The sequence below is a fragment of the Lissotriton vulgaris genome, chromosome 4_1, assembly GCF_964263255.1.
Source record: "Lissotriton vulgaris chromosome 4_1, aLisVul1.2, whole genome shotgun sequence".
Taxonomy (NCBI): Eukaryota; Metazoa; Chordata; class Amphibia; order Caudata; family Salamandridae; genus Lissotriton; species Lissotriton vulgaris.
This window is the reverse complement of record NC_141691.1, coordinates 1,172,840,937-1,172,862,484: the sequence shown is the minus strand read 5'-3', so window position 1 is coordinate 1,172,862,484 and position 21,548 is coordinate 1,172,840,937. Positions and strand designations below refer to the sequence as shown.

The 21,548-nt window shown below is 45.3% G+C and overlaps 1 protein-coding gene across 8 annotated transcripts in view; it reads left to right on the top strand.

The window, feature by feature from the left end:
- Positions 1-21,548, top strand: part of RELCH (RAB11 binding and LisH domain, coiled-coil and HEAT repeat containing) — an 853,871-nt gene that overhangs the window by 297,506 nt on the left and 534,817 nt on the right. For 4 of the 8 annotated variants that reach the window (XM_086965401.1, XM_086965402.1, XM_086965399.1 and 1 more), the window contains 2 exons: positions 3,650-3,745; positions 3,884-3,907. In XM_086965401.1, coding sequence (XP_086821527.1) covers positions 3,650-3,745; positions 3,884-3,907 — 120 coding nt within the window. The remainder of the gene's footprint in view (positions 1-3,649; positions 3,746-3,883; positions 3,908-21,548) is intronic. The other 4 variants (XM_086965404.1, XM_086965403.1, XM_086965400.1 and 1 more) reach the window with 1 other exon arrangement.

The window sequence follows — 21,548 nt, the reverse complement described above, 5'->3', positions numbered from 1 at the left end:
CAGTTCGGAGATCACCACCAACAATACAGGTACAGTATTTCAAATGAGTAGCAAATGTTCAAGCAGGCACCGAAAATAGGCTCAATATGAATAAACCCCCAACCCACCCTACCCCACAACCCCCGTCCCCCCCAACTCCCAGAAACTCCCCCCCCCCACCCCTCCCCCCCGCACGTGTACATATAGCAGCAGATAAAGGGTGTAGGTGTAGTGCGACAGGAGTGTCGCAGAATCGGGCCAACAATGTCCGTACAATCAAATGTCCTCTTCTCGCTCCGCTGGGCGATCCAGTGACAGACCCCGGTAGCCGGCCCACCGCTTCCAAATTTTGTAGTGTTTGCGTGGGCAGCCCCTCGCCTCAAAGATTGGCTTTTCAAGGCCCATGTAATAGTCCAATCCAGCTTTCCACGCAGACAGGGGAGGGGCCCTCACTCCCTTCCACGCCCGGGCTAGGTCCCGCTTGGCAACAACAAGCCCCAAAAGCAGCAGATGACGTTTATAGATGTTCCCACCAATGCCCTCCATAACATGCAGCAACCCCAGCCGATGGGTGCGGGGAAGGTCCCAGCCTAGGACCTCAGATAGACAGCTCCACACGCCTCTCCAAAAGCCAGACAACTGACCACACGACCACACAGTATGTAACAGGGATCCAGACACCGCCCCACAGCGCAGACATTCCGGGGATTAAATCAATCCAGCTCTCCACAATCGTTCACGGGTGTAGTAGGCCCGGTGCAGGTACTTAAATTGGATGAGCCGGAGCCGTACAGCAATGGCGGTCCCACGCGGGGATTCTAACGCCTCCCTCCAATCATCCTCATCTAGGGGGCCCACGTCCACCTCCCAAGCCGCCCGAAGAGAGTGCAGGGTAGAGGAGCAATGGATAACCAGCGTGTGGTATATCCGGGATACCTTCCTATCCCCCAGGTCTCCCATAAAGACCTTCGCCTCGACTGGGCTGAACTCTGGTAGGGAGTCCAGGTTGGCAATGCTCGGGGTGAGGGCATGGTGCAGCTGCAGATAACGGAAAAACTGGGACTGAGGCATTTGGAACTCCGTGCGAAGTTCCTCGAATGATTTGAGGGTAGTGCCGGACATGACCTGGCCCAGTAGCGAGATACCTATCGTCTTCCAGCCCTCAAAACCGGCCAGGGCCGAAAGCTCCGGAAGCAGGCCATTATGCCAGAGCGGCGTCTCAGCCGTCAACTTGCCCCACCAGCCCATGCGGCGTAGGGCCTGTCTCCACACTGCAAAGACCACTCTGGTAACCGACGGTAGTGCACGACGCAGACGGGCTGAGTACAGAATGGTGTGTAGTGTGTTCTCGCCCATAAGCGACCTCTCCAATGCACACGCCGGGTCCCCCCTGTTGCTGTACCACCACTCATTAAGAACAAGCAGTTGGGAAGCCTGGTAGTAAGATAGGAGATCAGAGGAGGCCAGGCCCCCGCAATAGGTAGACAGGAAGCATGTTTTCAACCCCACTCTGGCCGCTCCACCAGCCCACAGAAAACGACCCAGCGTCGAGTTAACCTGGCGAAACCACTGCGGGCCGATAGGGTAAGGGAAGTTCTGTAGCTGGTACAACAGGCGTGGAAGCGCCACCATTTTGAACATTTGATGTATTTTTTCCATGAATAACTTAAGACTGGACATGTTTCGTGAAAAATGTGTTTACAAATTGTTGAAATGCAGCAGAGACATTCATAAATCAACAAAGCATCACTTTTATTTTTAAGTAACACATGCAGTGGTAAACAAAGCCTTTGATTTGAGCTTTGTTATCACGCTCCAAGTTGCACAGTTAACATAAGCATTCTTCCCCAACTTTTTCAGGCGAAAACAACAAAAGGGATACTCCTCCCTGGGAACAAAAGAAAGAATGTCTGTGAGGACAGCCCTTAATTGGCTGGAGTGTTCTTACCAAAATTATTCCAACAGCTCAGCAAGAAAAAAATTAGGTACACATGTACACAATGCATGGGCATTCATCAATGCTGAGCACCTCTCTACAGGTAGTAAGAGCGCTGGGCCTTAAAATGTAATCTCTTTGTCAAGTTGTTAATGATTTTTTTCCCCATTGGTCGTATGGACCTTTGTTGGTTGACATGAAGCATTGAAAGGGAGAAGACATCAACAATACATTTTAATACCGTGAAGCCAATGTGACTTCACAAGAAGGGCCAAGAGTCGCCAAATATAGTTCAAGTTTTTTAGTTTGGATTACCAATCAATCCAGTATATATTGAAACCAGAAGTCAGTTCAGTAAATGCTGCAATACAATAGGTTACCTGAAAAATCTCAGTAGGTTGAGGCGCAAAAGAATGAAATGCCCAATTGTGATAGCCACAACAATAGATTAAAGCACATATGTGTTCCAAAAGGAAACTTCCCTTCTCTCTTCTAACATAAGTCAAATATATAATCGTCTATCGATGGTCTCTAATTCGGAAGCATAGAAGGTGTCTGCATGATCAGACTTCAGTAGAAGTCTTGGGGAAGGAAATAAGTGTTTAGCATAAAGCTTCACACTTGCAAGAAAAGTGCAAGCAGAGAGGTCCGTACCTCTTGAAATCTAAAGAGAATCTCTGCGCTCTCCAACTGTGAGAACATTATTTTAAAAGTAGCAGAAGATGCAGAAACATCCTCATCTCCTTTCACACCACCAGGGACCAACCAAATAATTACTTGAGTGCATCTGAAACATTGCTTCAGTTTTCCATCGCATCGAACTGGGACTGTAAGTTCTCAACTTTGAAAATCCTTTCTTCCTGGCACATGATGAACAGAAGGCCTCTTTCGACCATTAATTCTGCATGTTCACTGCCAAGGTCTTTACTCCAGGCGTCTCTAGCACCAATTTACTACAAATGATAAGCCTTTCTCTAACTAAAGAAAATCGTGATAATAAACCTGCAAAGAAAGAGGGAGCATGCTTGCAAAGCAAATATGCATTTCATCTGACGCCTGTAGTCATGCTAATTTATCCGAGCATTTAATGTGAACTTTAAATGCATCATTATATATGCACACTCGTAACTTTAAAAATAGATGTAAAACATCAATAAGTGTACATGATTATATGTGCAAATATAACTTTGTGTGAAATGTGAATAAAAAATACATGCTTCCATGTTTCAACTGAACATTAATGTATACGTGTTAAAATCTCTAATCGCTGCAATAGTTTCAGTCCATTAATATGTTTAAATGTGTCAAACATTAACAAAGGCACACAGTGAGTATGTCAGGTATAGGTATATAATTGCATACATGTAATATATAAGGGTGGAACCTTAATTGCTCTGCGCCACAGTTTTACCTCTGGTTCCTCTGTTGAAATTTGTGACCCAAAACTGCAGTTTAACTCTGGTTGGGGAAATGTCGTACAGCAGTGGCGCTCTGTAAGCAGCATTCCTAATGTTCTTCCCATCTACTTCTTGCACGTGTCCTAGATATTGGGAAGTATCTTGTAGTATCTGTATGATAAAAGTATCATAGGTTTTGGTCACCTAACTCCTCTTTAGTTTGATTGCATGAGCTCTGAATATTGGTGAGATTCCCGGTGCCATATTAAAATACCAGCTTATGTACAGTTTCATATTTATTGTGCTGGAACTCATGAATGCCTTTTTGGATTTTCAGGTTTCTCGCATAGCAGACAGTGAGCAGGGTGTCATGTTGATGCTGGGACGGTGCTTACCACACATAGTTCCAAATGTACTGCTTGCAAAGCGGGAGGTAAGTGGAAATGCAACTCTCACATGTCCATTGCTACCATTGTTACATTCAGATTCATTTCAAAGTGTTCTTTATGTTTGTGAAAGTCAGTTTCTTGCAATCATATTCTTACTTTTGTGCATGCATCTCTGCTCCTAGAGAATGGTTTCCCACCTCTGTCAGGTGAGTCCAAATTTGACTGCATGCTATACTCATCCCCATCCTTTGCTTCAAGCATCCGCATTATGCTAAACTAACTTACTGTAGGTCCATTAGGCCCCGCAACATAGGCGTTTCTCACTAGAAATATAACTTCATTTATTCTAGAGTGCACTCACACTGTTCTTGAACCCACAGAACAAATGACTCATAACTCATTTATAATAGATGAAACACTGTTCTATAGATAGGAGTTTGTTAATTCTTCATAGTTAAGACATTTGGCATTGTATCATATGATACATAAACGAAAGCTAAAACATTTCAATTTAGTTCTGCCATGGATGCGAGCAGATTTGCACTAAAACACTTTTGTGAGTGCTTTTATATGATACATTTTTCTTTTGTTTCAAGCACTAACACAAGTAGGATGGGACATCCAACTAGACATTGTACACTGGTTGTTTCAGTTCAACAATCTTTTCAAGACCTACAGTATTCTAGATTGATAGTGTGCATTTATTACAGTGTTATAAAATCTTGTTCCCAAACAAAAATGTAAAGTCAGAAAATTAGCACTGATCCCACAGAAAGCATCAGCGTATATTCTTGAAAATAAATGTTTTCTGCTGCATATAATTTTTTTTGTGCCTGCCTAATGTAGATTTTATGACTGAAATATTTGTCATGAGGCCCCTTGAGAAATGTATTCCACCATTATGGGCTTTTCACTGATATTCAAAAACATTGAACATGTTTGCCGATGTGCAGGATCCCAGAACCCTTTGCAAGACCAACAATTATGGGGATTTGGACATATGTGTTTCCTAACACAACAACCCAATTTTTAACAAAAATGTTGCAACTCAACCTCATGGGACACTTTAAAGGAAACCACTTTTGAAACTCATTTGATTTTAACATCACAAATGTAGGGAACTAATGGAATAAGTAGCAGGGACCCCAGCTTTTGCAGGCTGGCCTTCCATCCTGAATGGCACTGATTTGGCAGCTGAGAGGCATTTGTTTTCTACTCTTTGGATCCTCTAAACAGGGACCTGGACTTTTTTCACATTTTTCACCATCTCTGCCTGACTTTGATAAAAATGGCCATCCCTTACCATCTCTTGGTGAGGCCTTTGATTTTGTGCAGTTTATTCTTACAGGATGGTGCAGTTTTTACTGTTTGTGAAGCGCCTTAATCTGGGAAAAATAAATTTGTGAAACATCCACATACCCTTTGTTTTTAAGTCTTCCTGACAACCAATTGACGAAAGAATGTTTTGTGGCAGAAAATGTTAAATATGCTATTTAAATATAGAGAATATAGCCAGCGCAGAGGTAGGAAATATTCCAGAAGATCTTCCTCAAAGGGTTTACAGCCTTCTGAAAACTCTTGGCGTGAGTTCAGTGCCTCCTCAGGCCATCTTTAACTGTACTCCACAGAAGGACTCCGGAAAACAGAGGCATGATAAACGCCTATACCCCCATTTCCACTCTCCAAGATATAGAAAGACTTAGACCTCAAACATCTCCCTACCTGACGGCCATCAAGAATAGCAGCATTGGATTGGGCTTCACTTTTTACTTTAGGGAAAATAAATGAATGTAATTTATATGTGCTTCCTTCAAGGAAGCAGATCACATCAAAAGATATTCTTCTAGCAACTACTCTTGAAAAACCTTTGCCTAAGAAGAGAACCAGACTTGTGCATTCTATTCTCACATACAAAGCCTCGTATTCTAGGACAAGAGAGGCAACTTTAGAGTCATCAAAAAGTCCATACCCCTGGCTTCTCTGGCCATATTTCCTTTAATGATCTAGAAGTTGGGTGATTCACCAATTTCAAGGAAGTTCAACATGCCTTCCGATATTTCAAAGGCCAGGTAGTATTATAAATTTTGAAACACCTACAATCTTAAAGATCTCAAATACCTTTATAAATATTGTTCACTTTCGCTACAGTGAAGGTAGGTAGTGCTCTGGATCGAAGGACAACTTGAGGTTGTACAGCAAAGTGCAGTGTAATGTACAGCAAGGCCATCAATGAGCATGAACAAAAACTTTATGAACTGCAATGAGCAGTTGTCTAGATTCTGGTTGTGCTCTTGATCTCCTACAAAGTCGCACTCCTCCTCCTCCTTGTCTACAGAAAAAAGCATAAAAAGATGTGGAAGCATGACAGTGACTCCACTCAATGCTGGTCCAAGTTGAGAGGTAGATCACCTCAATACCTCCTGCTGAGTCCTCTTCTGACCCAGATCTCGTGGCTCTCACTCTGCCTTAGGAGCATCATCTGTCAGCGGCAGTCTCTCTGGTGTCTGTCCCTGACCTCTTTCCGGTCTCTTTGCCACCTATACTGTTTGTAGTGCCATACAGTCATATCCTGAGTTTCCAGCACAAATAGCAGTTTTGGCACAGTTTTTTACCTCTATGATGATACTTTTGAGAAAGGCTACAGTTCCCTCTGATGCAGTCTTGGGCCCCGTGGATCTGCTTGGGACTTCATATGGTTCCACCACTGAGTCCGCCTTCGGTGCCATATGACCCCAGAATTCCACCTCAGGAGACCCCTTTGACAATTGCCGCTTTAATGCCAGATCCGACTGCTGTGATGCTAATGCCTGTCCTGGTACTGATACCGGCACCACTGTTGATGCAACTTTTACCAGCAACACCTGCGGTTGCACCTCATAAACTGCTGCCATCCTTCATAGATCCAGGAGGGAAGTCCAAAGGCTAGCAGGCAGAACCAAGCATAAAGGATCTTAGCCTGTGCCAGTGCCATGACAAGGCTACTGGCAAACAATGCAAGAGTTCTTGGGCTCAGACTCTGAACTCCATACACATGCAAGACCCCATAGAGCATTACGAGGATGACAACTGTGTGGAAGCAAATTTGGTGCAACCACCATCTTAGAAAACTAGTGATTATCTGGCCCTTCAAATTGCCAGTGGGTTGGACACATCACCAGAGACCAAAATAGGGTGCCCCTCAGGCCTTGCTTCTCTAGAGATTGTCACTTTTCATGCAATGTTGAGACAGGTAGCATTGTGTTTTGAGCTTTTTTTTGCTAACATTGGGTTCCAAGACAAATCTGTTAACTGATGTCCTTCAACTAACCTTGGCATCATTGAAGCCTTGCAAGAGCCCATCAAGGGTGCCTGAAACATTCCCTCATCAGACTAAGCAGTCAAAAGGGCTAATTCCCAAAAGGTACAAGCCTGAACCAGAAGACTCTGTTTTCCTCTCAACCCACCCAACTCCACAAGCTTGGTGCTGCAGGCTTTATCCTGCATGAAGTACACCTCAGGTGCATTCACAATGTCTCCTTCAGATAGGGAATCTAAAAACTGACAGCAGTCCGTAAATAAAATCCTCTTGCCTAGCAGCTTAGTCCGTACGTTTAAAAATACAAATTGTCTACTCATCAGGTATACTTGTGCATTTTGAGAGCTGATGAACTTGGTGGTTCTGAGCCTACAGGACAACCTTAGTGACTACTTGGCGATGATGAGGGATGGCCACGATGCACCACACCAGATCATCAGAGCTTCTGGAAGGGCATCCCATTTTGGCAGCACCAGCTTCTCAGCTAGTCTTAGCCTTCCAAGCTAGTGCAGCGGCCTAAGCTGCACCAATACAGAGGCTGGGATAAAGGAAAAGGTCACCAGACACAACGGTCCTGTTCCTCGTCCTTTCCTGCACCATTTGGAAAGCCGATTTAGCTTCATCTTGAAGGAGTATTTGAGGCCCGTTGGAGGATGGAAGCCTCCTTTCTACATGCCTACATGGCCATATTACTGGACCAGTGGCTCTTGCAAAGTGTTTAAAAGCTATGTAATCTACCCTTCCAGCCAGTTACTCCCCTAATTTCCCCCCTCAGACTGTCCTATCATTCAGAAGTACACCTCTGGATCCTGCAGAAGGAGGTGTAGCCCTTCTAAAGAAGGGAGCAGCCTAGTTGATCCCAGAACAGGAAATTGGGCAAGGCATCAGCAGCTCCTCTTCTAAGCCAAGAAACTGGTGTGGGAGCACACTGCTTCACCTCCCAGCAGAGTCGCCCCTAGGCATCATGGTAGATGCAGTTCAGTTTGCCAAGCGAGTACACTTGGAAAGTCTCTTGAGTGTTTCACCAGTTGGGTGCAGATTAGTGCTGGCCATCGCTGGACACGTGTTTCTGTATTATTATCCATCATCAGCCTAATCTCTGCTGATGACGGATAATAATCCAGAAACACATGTCCAGAGATGGCCAGCACTAATCTGCACCCACCTGGTGAAACACTCAAGAGACTTTCCAAGTGTATTCGCTTGGCCAACTGAACTGCATCCACCATGATGCCTGGGGGCAACTCTCCTGGGAGGTGAAGCAGTGTGCTCCCTCACCAGTTTCTCCTCTTCTAAGCCCACTGCTTTTCAGCAGGACAAAAAGGTAAAAATAAAATGATAATAAAAAAAGTTTTCATTTTATGTTTCTGTGCTGATGCCAGTTTATATGTGGGGCTTGGCTCTCGTCACAGCCAGCAAGGGGAGGAGTGGTTGGTGCACTTAAGTGTGCGTGACGGTTTGGCCGGCCGTCTGGGGCCGGCCAAACAGTCATGCCCACTTAGCATGTTCAGACCCAGCTGCATTGCACAGTCTGGGTGGAGAACATACACAGGCTCCCACTTGCTGTCTGAGCACCGAACCAGGCCGCTCAGACCAGTCACGACACCGCTGTCATGTTGGTGATTGCAGCGTCATGATCGGCTAGAGGAGTCCGGGAGCCTGTGTTCTTCTGATTGACTGAAAAAGACGGAGAAGAGGCAGTTGCCGGCCGCAGGGTAATAATATTTTCTTTTTGTTTTAAATCCCTCTCCCTCCTGCCCTACCACTACTGCCTCAGAGCAGCCGCCACTGGGCCGGGGATGCCGTTCTTGGTACATTCTGGTTCCGAAGAAGAATGGTAGTTCCAGATGCAGTCCCTGGCTCCAGTCCTTCTGGTGTTGGAAGCTGAAGACAGGATAGTGTTCCTGAACTTGAAGGATGTGCATTTTAAAATACCGATCTTGTATTTACACAGGTAATACCCGTGTTTCACTCACTACCAAGTTGTAGTCCTCCCGTTCAGATTAATATCAGCACCTCAAGTCTTCACCAAGGTGTAGGTGTGACATATTTGAACAGGTTGGGAATCTCTGTATCCCCGTACCCAGACAACTGCCTGCTCAAAGCCAGTTCACCACAGACCATGCCAAATGACCTGCAGGCTAATGTATCTCTTCTGTTTGATTTGGGCTTATGTGTCAACAAGCCCTGAGTCTCATGTGGAGCTCGCTGAGCTCCCTCTATTCAGAGGGCCAGTACTCAATACAGCACCTTAGTGAGCCTTACCTCCTCCTCAGAGGATCCGAAACATTCAGGTTATGATTCCAATGTTTTTAGTGGAGCTCAAGTTCCAGTCCTGATGATTCGTCTCCTGCTAGGTCTGCTGGCTTCCTGCATCCTCCCAGCCACTTACTTGTTTTGGCACACAAGAGTGCTCTCCAGTGTTGCCTTCGTTGCCAGTAGTTCCAGTGCAAGGAAGGTCTGTCAGACACCAATACAACTTCTCAGAGCAATGCACAAGATCTGGGTTGGTCAGTAGGAGAGCACCAGTCTCGAGGAATGTCCATTTATCCACCTCCTCTAGTGACCACAATACTAACGGCCACTTCCACTCTCCAGTAGGGTGCTCAGCTGGAGGAAATGGAGAGTGACACCTTTGGCTTCCAGAGGAGCAGGTTCTCTTCCAGGGGATCCTCATCAATAGTCATAAGCTCTGAATATTCCCGCCCATTTGCAGGGACCCCGGTAATAATGTAAAGTTATATGTGGAAATCACATATATCCAACTCCACTTATATGTATGTACATATATCATTTTTGCTCACACCAATGCAGCCCCAAAAACTGAGGCTAAACAATGTAATTACCCATACATAGACTGTATTTGCAAGCATATAAAAAACACATTAGGCCAAATAGCACTTGAACTCTGTGTTTTAATGAGCAAAACACTCATAAATCCTCAACATTTCTAATAAGTAGACATTGTTAGCCCATATGCTGCATTGTAAAGCAATAGCATAGAAAATGAAAGCATTTTCAACAAAAACTGGCACCGTGCCTTTAACCACTTGGCTGCTAAGGCAATATTTTTCTTTTCATTGATTTTCCATTGAAATCAATGGAAAGTCCATGACGAGTTACCCTTGTCATTAGCGGCGAAGAGGTTAAGGCAGCCATGACCCCTGGCTTCCCATCATACCTCAGGGGTGACAGTTAGGTCAGTTGTTCTTTCCGGCTCCTTCAGTCAGGACCCTGGTTTTACAGCTCCTACCTTTTTTGACTTTCTGTCAAAAATATATTGTAATTCTTGAATTTTTTCGCTTTCAATCAACGTCTTTTGACTTTAGAGTACTGGTGCTGCCTTTTTTGTTCTTCAGAAATGGTTTAATTTTGTCAAAATGCCTTCACTTTTCGATCCTTGCCCCTCCTGTGGCAAAAAGGCCAGGACTGACACACACCCTGTGTGTATCCTTTGTTTCCCTGAGACTTATAATGCAGACAGCTGTCAACATTGTAAGAACTTATCAAGGAGAACCCTCAAGGACAGAGAGAGAATCAGAATTTATGGCCTCTCTGAAAGAGGCAGCAGAAGAGGAGAACGCGGTTGACATCGAGAGAAGTCCCGACCTGTTCTCCGTCGGCGTCTGGATCGGCGTCAAAGCTGTCTGCGATGGCGAAGACATCTTCGAAGACACATTCTTCGACGGTGAAGACTTTGACGACGAAGACTCGGATACCTCCGTTGACGTCAACTAAGCGGCGTTCAACGTCGAGAGGCAGACCTCCGTCGTCGCCAGGTGGGCATACGATGTCGAGACAGATCACTCCGTCGTCGCCACAGCGATCGATGTCGAGGTCCAGCTCTCCGTCGTCACACCAGCGATCGACGTCGAGGCACAGCGCTCTGTCGACGCACCGGCGTTCAACGTCGAGGCACAGGCGTTAGCCGGCGAGGCACGCTTTGTCGTCGCCTCATCACCGGCTTTCGACGTCCGGACACTCTTCGTCGACGCCGCATCACCGGAGTTCGACGTCGAACAGGTTCCTCCGTCGGTGTCCCAACGGCGTTCAACGTCGAGCCACAGGTCTCTGCCAAGGATGGGTCATCAGTCCCCGGCGTCGAGGCACCAGCCGCCACCTCCAGTGTCGAGACCGGCGTTGGGCCCAAGGTCGACACAGAAGGCTCCTGTAAGGTCGACGTCGAGTCTGCGAACTCAGTCACCAGGTCACCGGCCAGCGTCGATGCAGAGATCTCCAAAGTCGATGCCGAGAAAGGAAGCGGCATTAGCGCCGGAGAGGCGTTCCAAGTCAAGGGGACGTTCTCCTATACGCTCGAGCCCACCTTAAAACATTTTTTTTTCTTCAGGACAGTCTCAGCCAAGACACCAGGCATCACCGAGTCGCTCCAGATCTCGCTTTAGATGCCCTTCAGGAGAGGTCTCTCCTCCGGTGAGCCTATCGTCATCTACCTTAGGCTCTCATGTCTCTCACCGGGAACCCGCACTAAGACCTCGGGTGTTGTGATCTATTCTCCTGACAGTGCATCAGAGCAGTCACCGGCTAGATCGCGGCACGAAGAGGTAAATCCATCTTCTCCAGCACGTTCCCCTGAGAGGAGAGAAAGGTAAAAGTCGCCTTCCATCAGGCTGTCTCCTAGGTGGTACAGATCATTACACCACTGGGCCCCCGACAAAGACACAGCCACTCGATTAACGCAGCAGTTGGATCTGGATCGACCTCCTTCCAGGCCCAGAGAGCGAACGCGCACCCCAGTGCGCTCAATCAGGCGGAGGTCCAGGTCAAGGAGCAGGAGAAGGGAGCGCAGATCTCCTACCTCTTCCTCACCGTCTTCTTGCTCCCATAGAGACTATTCTCCGACACTAACCGACAGCCCAAAGTCGAGCATCTCTCCAGTGGACGACATCTTCACTTTTCAGGACATCTTAGGCAGAGGGGCGCGTAAGCAGAGGATTCCCATGACAGCGCGCCAGACCAAGTCTTCAGTGATTTTCGAAACACTTCACCACAAGACGGTGGCCAAACCTCTGCTTCCCTTGATTCCAGGGATAATAGAACCAGTCATGGACGTATTCCTCTCGCCTGCGACCATAAAGTCAGTACCGGCAAGGATTCTTAAAAAATATCGGTCGCCTGAGGAGGACCCACTACTCCTCAGAGCTGACCCTCCCCCGGATCCAGTAATCATTGCAGCGGCAAGAAAGACCCATGCCGTGGCATCTTCCTCCACTGTACCTCCAGACAAGGAGAGCAACACTCAAAACTCCTGGGGACGAAGAGTAAGCAGAACCTCGGCCTCCTTGCTGTAGGTTTCTAATGCGGAGGTGCTATTGGGCCGCTATGATAGATCCCTGTGGGATTCCCTACAGCGCTTCGTTGAAAAACTCCCTCAGGAAGATCGAAGGGATTTCGAAGAGATCCTTACGGAGGGCAGCCAATTCTCCAACCAGATTATTAGTGCTGTAGCGGATGGGCTACCATGTCGGCTCATGGATATGCTCACGGGATATGCGCAAGGAGGTCTTCGTGGTTTCACCTTACCGCTCTAAAGCCAGAAGCTCAGACACGGATCATGAACCTGCCTTTCTCTGGAACATCTTTCTTCGATTCACACACTGATGAGGAAATGCAGCGTATGAAGACAGAATTGGACACGCTAAAAGCCGTAGGGCTTGAAAAGAAAAAAGAATTCCGCATAAGGTTCCGCCCCTACAATAAGCGATCCTCTCTACAGAGGGTTCAAACCCCTCAGTGGCAGAAGGGTCAAGACCAACAGGGGCAGCAAAAATCCCAGTACAGGGGCAGGCACTCCTCAAGAGGCAGAGGCAATCCGCGACAAGGCAATAACTCCAACAAGGCGCAATCCAAACAATGAGTCCTTTCTTCCCCCAGCGCCGTTGAGCACTCCAGTGGGGGGAAGCATCGCGTATCATATGAAAGAGTGGCGGGCCATTACAAAAGATCGCTGGGTGTTAGCTACGCTTCAGAATGGTTACTTTCTTCGGTTTCAACATCAACCTCCCTGTATCCCTCCACTGCCAACATAGTCATCAGTTAAAACTCCTACAAAAAGAGGTATCCACCCTTCTCACAAAATCGGCTATCATTACCAGTTCAAAGTCCTCCCATTCAGGTTGAAGTCAGCTCCCCGAGTGTTCACGAAGTGCATCGCAGTGGTAGAAGCCGCTCTACGCCACAGGGGTGTTTTCGTGTACCCATATCTGAACGATTGGCTGTTGAAAAGCCTTCCCCAGACAGTGTAAGGAATCACTTTCTGAGCTGCATCGATCTATGCCATCGGTTGGGTCTGCATGTGAATTTCAACAAGTCAATTTCACAGCTGACGCAGCAAATACATTTCCTAGGAGCTCTGCTAGACTCCGAGGCAGGTAAAGTGTTTCCTTCGGAGGAGAGACAGTCTTCCATCACTCAAAAATGCCAACTGGTTCTCCGGAACAGAGATCTGACGGTGCGAAGGATTGCCTCCCTGCTAGGGTTGATGGCACCCTGCATTTTTCTGTTCCCCAATGCCAGACTACGGATGCGTCCTCTTCAGCAGGTTCTGGAGAAAAAGTGAGACCAGCAGTCAGCTCGCTGGGACAACAAGATTACTTTGTCTAGCACAGTGCGAGCGTCCATACCTTGGTGGATGAAAAGGCGAAATATGCAAGTTGACATTCCATTCCATCATCCTCCGCCTGCCCAGCCACTGATAACAGATGCCTCTCTACAAGGCTGGTGGGCACACTTGGGTCATCTCCAGACGCAAGGACTAAGGTCTCCCAAAGAGCGCTCCTACCACATCAACATGTTGGAGCTGAGGGCAGTCCATCTAGCCCTCAAAGCTTTCCTGCCCTCGTTTCAAACATCATCAGTGTTCGTACAAACGGACAACACCACCACCATGTACTACCTGTACAAACCGGGAGGAACACGCTCACGCACCCTCTCCCTGGAAGCGCAAAATCTGTGGCATTGGCTCCTGGCTTGGAATCTGTCAGTCACAGCAGTCCATCTCCCAGAAGAACAGAACGTGAGAGCGCACGATCTAAGCCGGCATTTCGAAGACAAAGAGGACTGGGTTCTCAACGACGAGGTAGTCGAAAGCATCTTCCAGTCATGGGGTCGTCCCACAATAGATCTCTTCGCGGACGAGGAAAACACCAAATGACGAGACTTTGCCTCAAGATTCTACTGACCAGGATCGAAAGGGAATGCCCTTTTGATAGACTGGTCAGGGGAATTTGTGTACGCCTTTCCACCCCTTCCGCTGATCCCGAAGGTGGTGAGCAAGCGGACTCACTCGTACACAAGGATGATTCTCATTGCCCCCGATTGGCCGAGACAGTGGTGGTACACGGACCTTCTACATCTGTCAGAGTGTCCTCACAAGAGGCTGCCATGCAGACCGGACCTGCTATCCAAGAGGATTCATCATCCCAACCTTCCGTCACTGAACTTGGCAGCATGGCTCCTGAGGTCATACAATACGGCCACCTAGGACTGCCGCAGGACTGCTTGGCCATTTTGAAAGAGGCGAGACAACCTTCCACAAGGAATTCATATGCATGCAAGTGGAAGCGTTTCTACATGTGATGTATGCAGAACAATTGTCATCCTATCAAGGGTCAGGAAGAGGTCATTCTCCCTTACCGATTATATCTGGCTAAAGCAGGGTTGAAATTTAATTCCATTAAGGTGCACTTAGCAGCTATAACAGCTTATAGGCGGTCACCTTCCCAACCTTCTTTTTTCCAGTTACAGGCTGTGAAAGATTTTCTACGGAGCTTGAAGAAGGTCTACCCTCTGTTACGCCCTCTGTCGCCCCCCTGGGAGTTGAACCTGGTGCTATAAAAATTGATGGGTCCTCCTTTCGAACCCATTCATAAAGCAACCTTGCAGCATATTTCTTGGAACGCTGCTTTTTTGGTAGCAATCACGTCAGCCCGCAGGGTGAGCGAAATTCAAGCGCTCTGTTACAAAGAGCCTTATACAGTGTTCCATTTATTTGAATAGGGTGGTGTTGAAGACACATCCTCTTTTCTACCTAAGGTGGTGTCAGATTTCCATGTAAACCAGACCATCTCTCTACCCACCTTTTTTCCCAATCCCTCCACTCCAGCTGAGAGTGGCTTGCATTCTTTGGACCTGAAAAGGGTTTTATAGGTCCAAATCTATTCGTAAGTCTGATCACTGTTAGTTAACTATAGATCGATCAGATCAAGTTATGCAGCCTCGAAATGTTCCATCTCAAGGTGGATAGTTATGTGTATAAAACTTCCCTACCAATTGGCACAGAAGGCCCTGGGGTTTTCTCCCAAAGCACTCCCAAAGCACATTCTACCAGAGGGAAAGCGGCCACTACAGCTTTTCTTCATGTGCCCATGTCTGAGATTTGTAAGGCGGCGAACTGGAGGTCCGTCCATACATTTACCAAACATTACTGTCTAGATTCAGGCACTAGAGCAGATACCTAGGTAGGCCAGGCCTCCTTGCGGAATCTGTTTAACGGCTGATTCTCGGCTGTTACAATCTTTGATTGGGTCATGTGTTTCTCATTTACCTGCATGTGGTTGATGGGCTTGCTATTCTATTCAGTGCTTAGGACTATTGATGAGGATCCCCTGGAAGAGAAGGATAAATTACTTACCTGTAATCCTAGTTCTCTTCCGGGGGTATCCTCATCAAAGTCAGAAGCAACCCACCCGCCTCCCCAGGTAAATGACATTTGTCAAAGTGTTTATAGTTTATTGTTGAGCCCTGACTTTCAGGGTTATGCAAAGAACAACTGACCTAACTGGCACCCCTGAGGCATGATGGGAAGCCAGGGGTCATGGCTGCCTTAAAGGCACGGTGCCAGTTTTTGTTGAAAATGCTTTCATTTTCCATGCTATTGCTTTGCAATGCAGCCTATTGGATGACAATGTCTATTTATTAGCAATTTTCAGGATTTATGAGTGTTTTGCTCATTAAAACACAGAGTTCAAGTGCTATTTGACCTAATGTGTTTTTATATGCTTGCAAATACAGTCTATATATGGGTAATTACATTGTTTAGCCTCAGTTTTGGGGCTGCATTGGTGTTAGAAAAAAAGATATATGTACATACATATATGTGGAGCTAGATATATGTGATTTCCATATATAATTTTATATTATTTCCGGGGTCCCCGCACATGGGCGGGAATATTCAGTGCTTATGACTTTGATGAGGATACCCCTGAAAGAGAACTAGGAGTACAGGTTAGTAACTTATCCTTCTTCGCATCAATTTGCTTGTACTGGGGACAGTTCACTTAGCCTCAAAAGCTTTCTTTCTCTTTGCGGTCAATCTGTCCACTTCTTGATGGAACAATACAACCACATGTGCTATATCAACAAGCTGGAAGGAGTGGGGCCTCACTCTCTGTGTCGGGAAGCAGAGATGGTTTAGGTTGAGGTTATGTGTTCCACTTCATTATATTTCCTCTCATATCCTTGATGCCTCTTGTTTTGAGGAAGATGAAGCAGGGCCCTGCTTTTTGTCATCATTACGGGTGATCCATAATACTTTTTCGAATTAGAACTGTGCACTGTACTGTCTCAAATGATCTTTTGCTTCCTTGCCTTTACCTAGTAAGGGCACAGACAAAACAGATACGGAACTGACGTCAGTGGGACGGCGTTGTTTTGGCGTCTCTCTGATTATGACACGTGGCATAAATTCTTGTGCTGAGATGTAGCCAGTGCTACCTATCGGCACAGGAGAGCTATGAAAATGTTCCTGATCCAGCCTGGTGCCTTGGGGATATTCAAAAGGTGAAGAATTTGCAGAAAAATAGGTTCCCTACCAGAAATATCCATTACCAGTAATACATCGATCTGTGTGTAAACATTTTTTTACTGTATGACTTTTTCCACATTATTGTTCAACTTTCCCACCACGGTAAAATGGAGATTGTGTTTCTAATCAGCAAAGAACTCCCTTGTTGGAGAAGGAGACACTACTTCATGTAACCCCATCAGTGGAATCTTCAGTTAATTCCTGAACTACGCACCATTTCCTCAGCAAACCTCAATAGTTGCCTGGGAGCCACTTACTCCACATACTGAGCATCAAAATTAACTGTCTCGCATCTTCCATAACGCCGTCTTTTGCTAAGAAGTCTGTCTGGCTGATTTGAAGAGACAGATTTGAGTCTGTGAAGCAGCGCTACATACATGTGCTCACTTTCTTTGATGTTTTTTCAAAAAGAGCAACATCAAAAGTTTCAGAGGCATTTACATCTTTATTTGGCGGATCAATATTTAAAGAGATTTCTTTAAAAAGAAAGGTGCCTTTAGGTAGGCCTACAAAAAATGATTTTTTACATTGTAAAGCATTTGGGCATCCCGCACAAAAGCAGAGATATTCAATTAATTTTTCAGTGGAGAAGTAAGTAACTATTGCTTTGCGGGGTGTGTAGCATGGAACAGTCGTTGGAGGATCAGTGCTTTTTTTCTGATTGAGGCAATTTTGCTTGGCAGGTTGTTTTTTTGGCTTTACCTCCTATTATTTTGAATGACCTCATTGCAAAGCATTGATATTTATGCACACTTTTCCTATTCTTTTGTCGAACTTGAGTCCTTTCTCCTTGTGAAAACAGCTGAGCAATATATATTTTTTTTAATGTTGGAAATTTAGGCTTTCTGTAATAACTTTTTGACCACTGTTCCGTTTACACTTCAAAGTAGCTCAGTTATAATGCAGACAGTAGAACAGTGAATCCACACTTTGTGCAAAATATGACACATGTAGTAGCCTTTTTTATGGTGCCAAACATCTTGAATTGCTGTTTGCTACCTCAAAAAATGGTTTACCTATGTATCACCCCCTTTCATTTTAGGAGTCTGTATTTAGAACGGGCATGTTTAGGACATCCCTTTCAAACACCAAATATGTACACTATGTATCAATGGTTTCCAACCATAATTTAATTCTCAAACCATTGAAAAGTTATCATTCCCCCAAGTTGGGGTGGTAACTCTCCTTTGTGAATTGTGTAAAAGGTTTATAGGGGAGTGGTTAAGGGAACCACTGCAACACTGAGACAATCTTAAAAAAAAAATACATTCATACATACCTGCAATTTGAGATTTATCTCATGAATATTAATTAAGTAGGTTGAAAGGTCCAATTTTCATCCACTCGGATTTTATAATTTTACAAATCTAGCTATTAGTACGCAACTCTGTCATAAAAATGTTAACTTGGTTACAAATTGCGACCAGTATAATAATACATCTAAATGTTCCTTTTCCAGAGCTCTACCATCATCTGTATATCTATAAAAAATGATACATTTGCATTTAGGTTTTCTCAATTTTCTTTTACAAAATAGCATTGCCGAAATATCAATTTGAAAAAAGTAAAGTGGGAGCATGCTATTTTAACCCACCACATGCAGGATCCTAAACACATACTTTATTCTATTGCTGCTGCGATGTTTGTTTTCTCCTTTAGACTTGAATTTTACTTTATGCAGTTTGAAGACAAAAGCAGAGCAAAAAAGTGCAGTATAAAGCAAAGCAGTATCAAACGGATTCAACCACTAACCACAGAAGAGAAAGTTGCATAGAATGGTAACACTTAAAACAAAGCCAGGAATTACCCAGAAACTATCTCTAGAAGTTGTGGCTGCCTTGGTAAAAGACTGCCATCGGCTTATGTATCGAAAGTCTGCTCCAAGGTCACTTAAGGGCTCTTTAAAGGTTTAGGGATCTCTTTAACAGGGGTTAAAGGCATAACAACTGGTGTCAATTCTTAGATTACAATGAATACCCTTATTTTCTAGCAACTACTAGAAGATTTGGAAAGTCTCACATTGACCAATGAAATAGAATAAGTTAAGTGAAAAGGTAATCCTTGGCTAGTTCCCTCAAGCACTACTGCCCAAGTATCCACATAGTTGGGGCAGGTAGCAGTAGAAGGTCCTTCCTTTTAGTGGTAGATGGAGTAGACGAAGCTATCTAATGCACAATGCCTTGGATACTGATCTCCACCACCTTCTCCCCCTCCCCCAGACGCTAATGTCCTTAATTTATGACCTATTTCTTTAGAATTTGATGTTATCCACATAGTGTGAAACATAAATATCGGCAATGGCACAATGGCAGAGCAGAGCTTACCCAAAGGCCTGCTATGTATGTATATATGTGTGTGTGTGTGTGTGTGTATATATATATATATATATCAAGCAAAAGGGTGTCCTCAAAGGAAAGGTCGCACACAGAAGGGTTTCCACACACCATTCCAGGCAGCTGCCACCACCACGAGCCTTTGCAGCGTTCAATATTGCAGTGCGCCAAACTTTTCAAGCCGCAGCCCTTGATCACTGGCCTGCAATAAACACAAAGAGGCATCCACTTGAAAATCGGAACATTTATTGGATGTTAACAGTCCTGCCCCAGTGGGCGTAGGCAGGCAAGGCATCTTGGTAAATGTAGTCCCTCTGCCAAGACTTCAGTTCAGTGTATACCCCAGTGGATTTGAGGCCTCATAGTGTCACAATATATCCCCAGTGGGCGAGCGCTTGCATCAAGTCCGTAGTGTAGCTCACCAATGCAATCCTGAAATGAAGCCCCTTCTCTTCCAAATGCGTGCTCAGAGTGCGAGCACCAGGATCTGCCAAAAAATCAGCAGCGGGACCCCTCCGCGGCTGGACGAGCCGCCAAACATCAAGCAAAAGGGTGTCCTCAAAGGAAAGGTCGCACATAGAAGGGTTTCCACACACCATTCCAGGCAGCTGCCACCACCACGAGCCTTTGCAGTGTTCAATATTGCAGTGCGCCAAACGTTTCAAGACGTAGCCCTTGATCACTGGCCTGCAATAAACACAAAGAGGCATCCACTTGAAAATCGGAACAAGAAGTGGCCTCATTTCAGGATTGCATTGGTGAGCTACACTACGGACTTGATGCAAGCGCTCGCCCACAGGGGATATTTTGTGACACTATGAGGCATCAAATCCACTGGGGTATACACGGAACTGAAGTCTTGGCAGAGGGACTACATTTACCAAGATGCCTTGCCTGCCTACGCCCACTGGGGCGGGACTGTTAACATCCAATAAATGTTCCGATTTTCAAGTGGATGCCTCTGTGTTTATTGCAGGCCTGTGATCAAGGGCTACGGCTTGAAACGTTTGGCGCACTGCAATATTGAACGCTGCAAATGCTTGTGGTGGTGGCAGCTGCCTGGAATGGTGTGTGGAAACCCTTCTGTGTGCGACCTTTCCTTTGAGGACACCCTTTTGCTTGATGTTTGGCCGCTCGTCCGGCCGCGGAGGGGTCCCGCTGCTGATTTTTTGGCAGATCCTGGTACTCGCACTCTGAGCACGCATTTGGAACAGAAGGGTCCTCATTTCAGGATTGCATTGGTGAGCTACACTACGGACTTGATGCAAGCGCTCGCCCACTGGGGATATATTGTGACACCATGAGGCATCAAATCCACTGGGGTATACACGGAACAGAAGTCTTGGCAGAGGGACTACATTTACCAAGATGCCTTGTCTGCCTACGCCCACTGGGGCGGGACTGTTAACATCCAATAAATATTCCGATTTTCAAGTGGATGCCTCTTTGTGTTTATTGCAGGCCAGTGATCAAATGCTACGGCTTGAAATGTTTGGCGCACTGTAATATTGAACGCTGCAAAGGCTCATGGTGGTGGCAGCTGCCTGGAATGGTGTGTGGAAACCCTTCTGTGTCCGACCTTTCCTTTGAGGACACCCACACACACGTATATAATCAATTAAAAAAGTATTGTTTAAATCTGTGTTGTAGTGAGGAAAACGTATTTATTCTTATTATACAAACCAAACTTAAACTACATAGAAGTGTAACATTCTAAACTTCTATGTAAACCCTTTGATTTATAATTTATGCAACTCTGTAACCACGTCACATTAACTATAACTTGTGCCTACTCCATGCACTGCTTATTCCTTTTAATATTCTATCATTTTTACCAACTTAAATATTATTGTTTACAGTAATAGTTATGACTTCGCAAATCACATCTTTTGTGACAAAACATTGCATGGCAGAGTGGCAGGTTAAGGTTTATATAGAGCGTGGCTACCGAGTTGAATACACTGTGTATGGCGTTACGCAAGTTGCAATCATTTGAAGGTGTTGTGTAAATGATAAAGTAAAGCTGTTTGTTTAGAAAAAAAAAATGGTGTAGTTTAAGTTTGGTTTGTAGATAAAGAATAACTAAATGTATAATATTTGCAAGATGTTGCTTAATTTATAAATGTATGGTATAACAATAACTTTAGAGTGTAGTTTAAATTTGTTTTGAATAGAAAGACTGAATAACTTTTTCCTAACTATAACAAAGATTAACCTTTTTGTTTTTTTTCATTACATTTCAGTATTTTTAAAAAAATATAAATGTGTATCAAACAGAGTTTACTGTCCTCGTGTGGAGTGTTATTAACTGGGCTGTAGTACAGTAGAGTGGAGGAGAGTGTCATACAGTGTTCTGCTGTAGTGTAGTAGTGTGGTACAGTGGTTTAGAGTACACA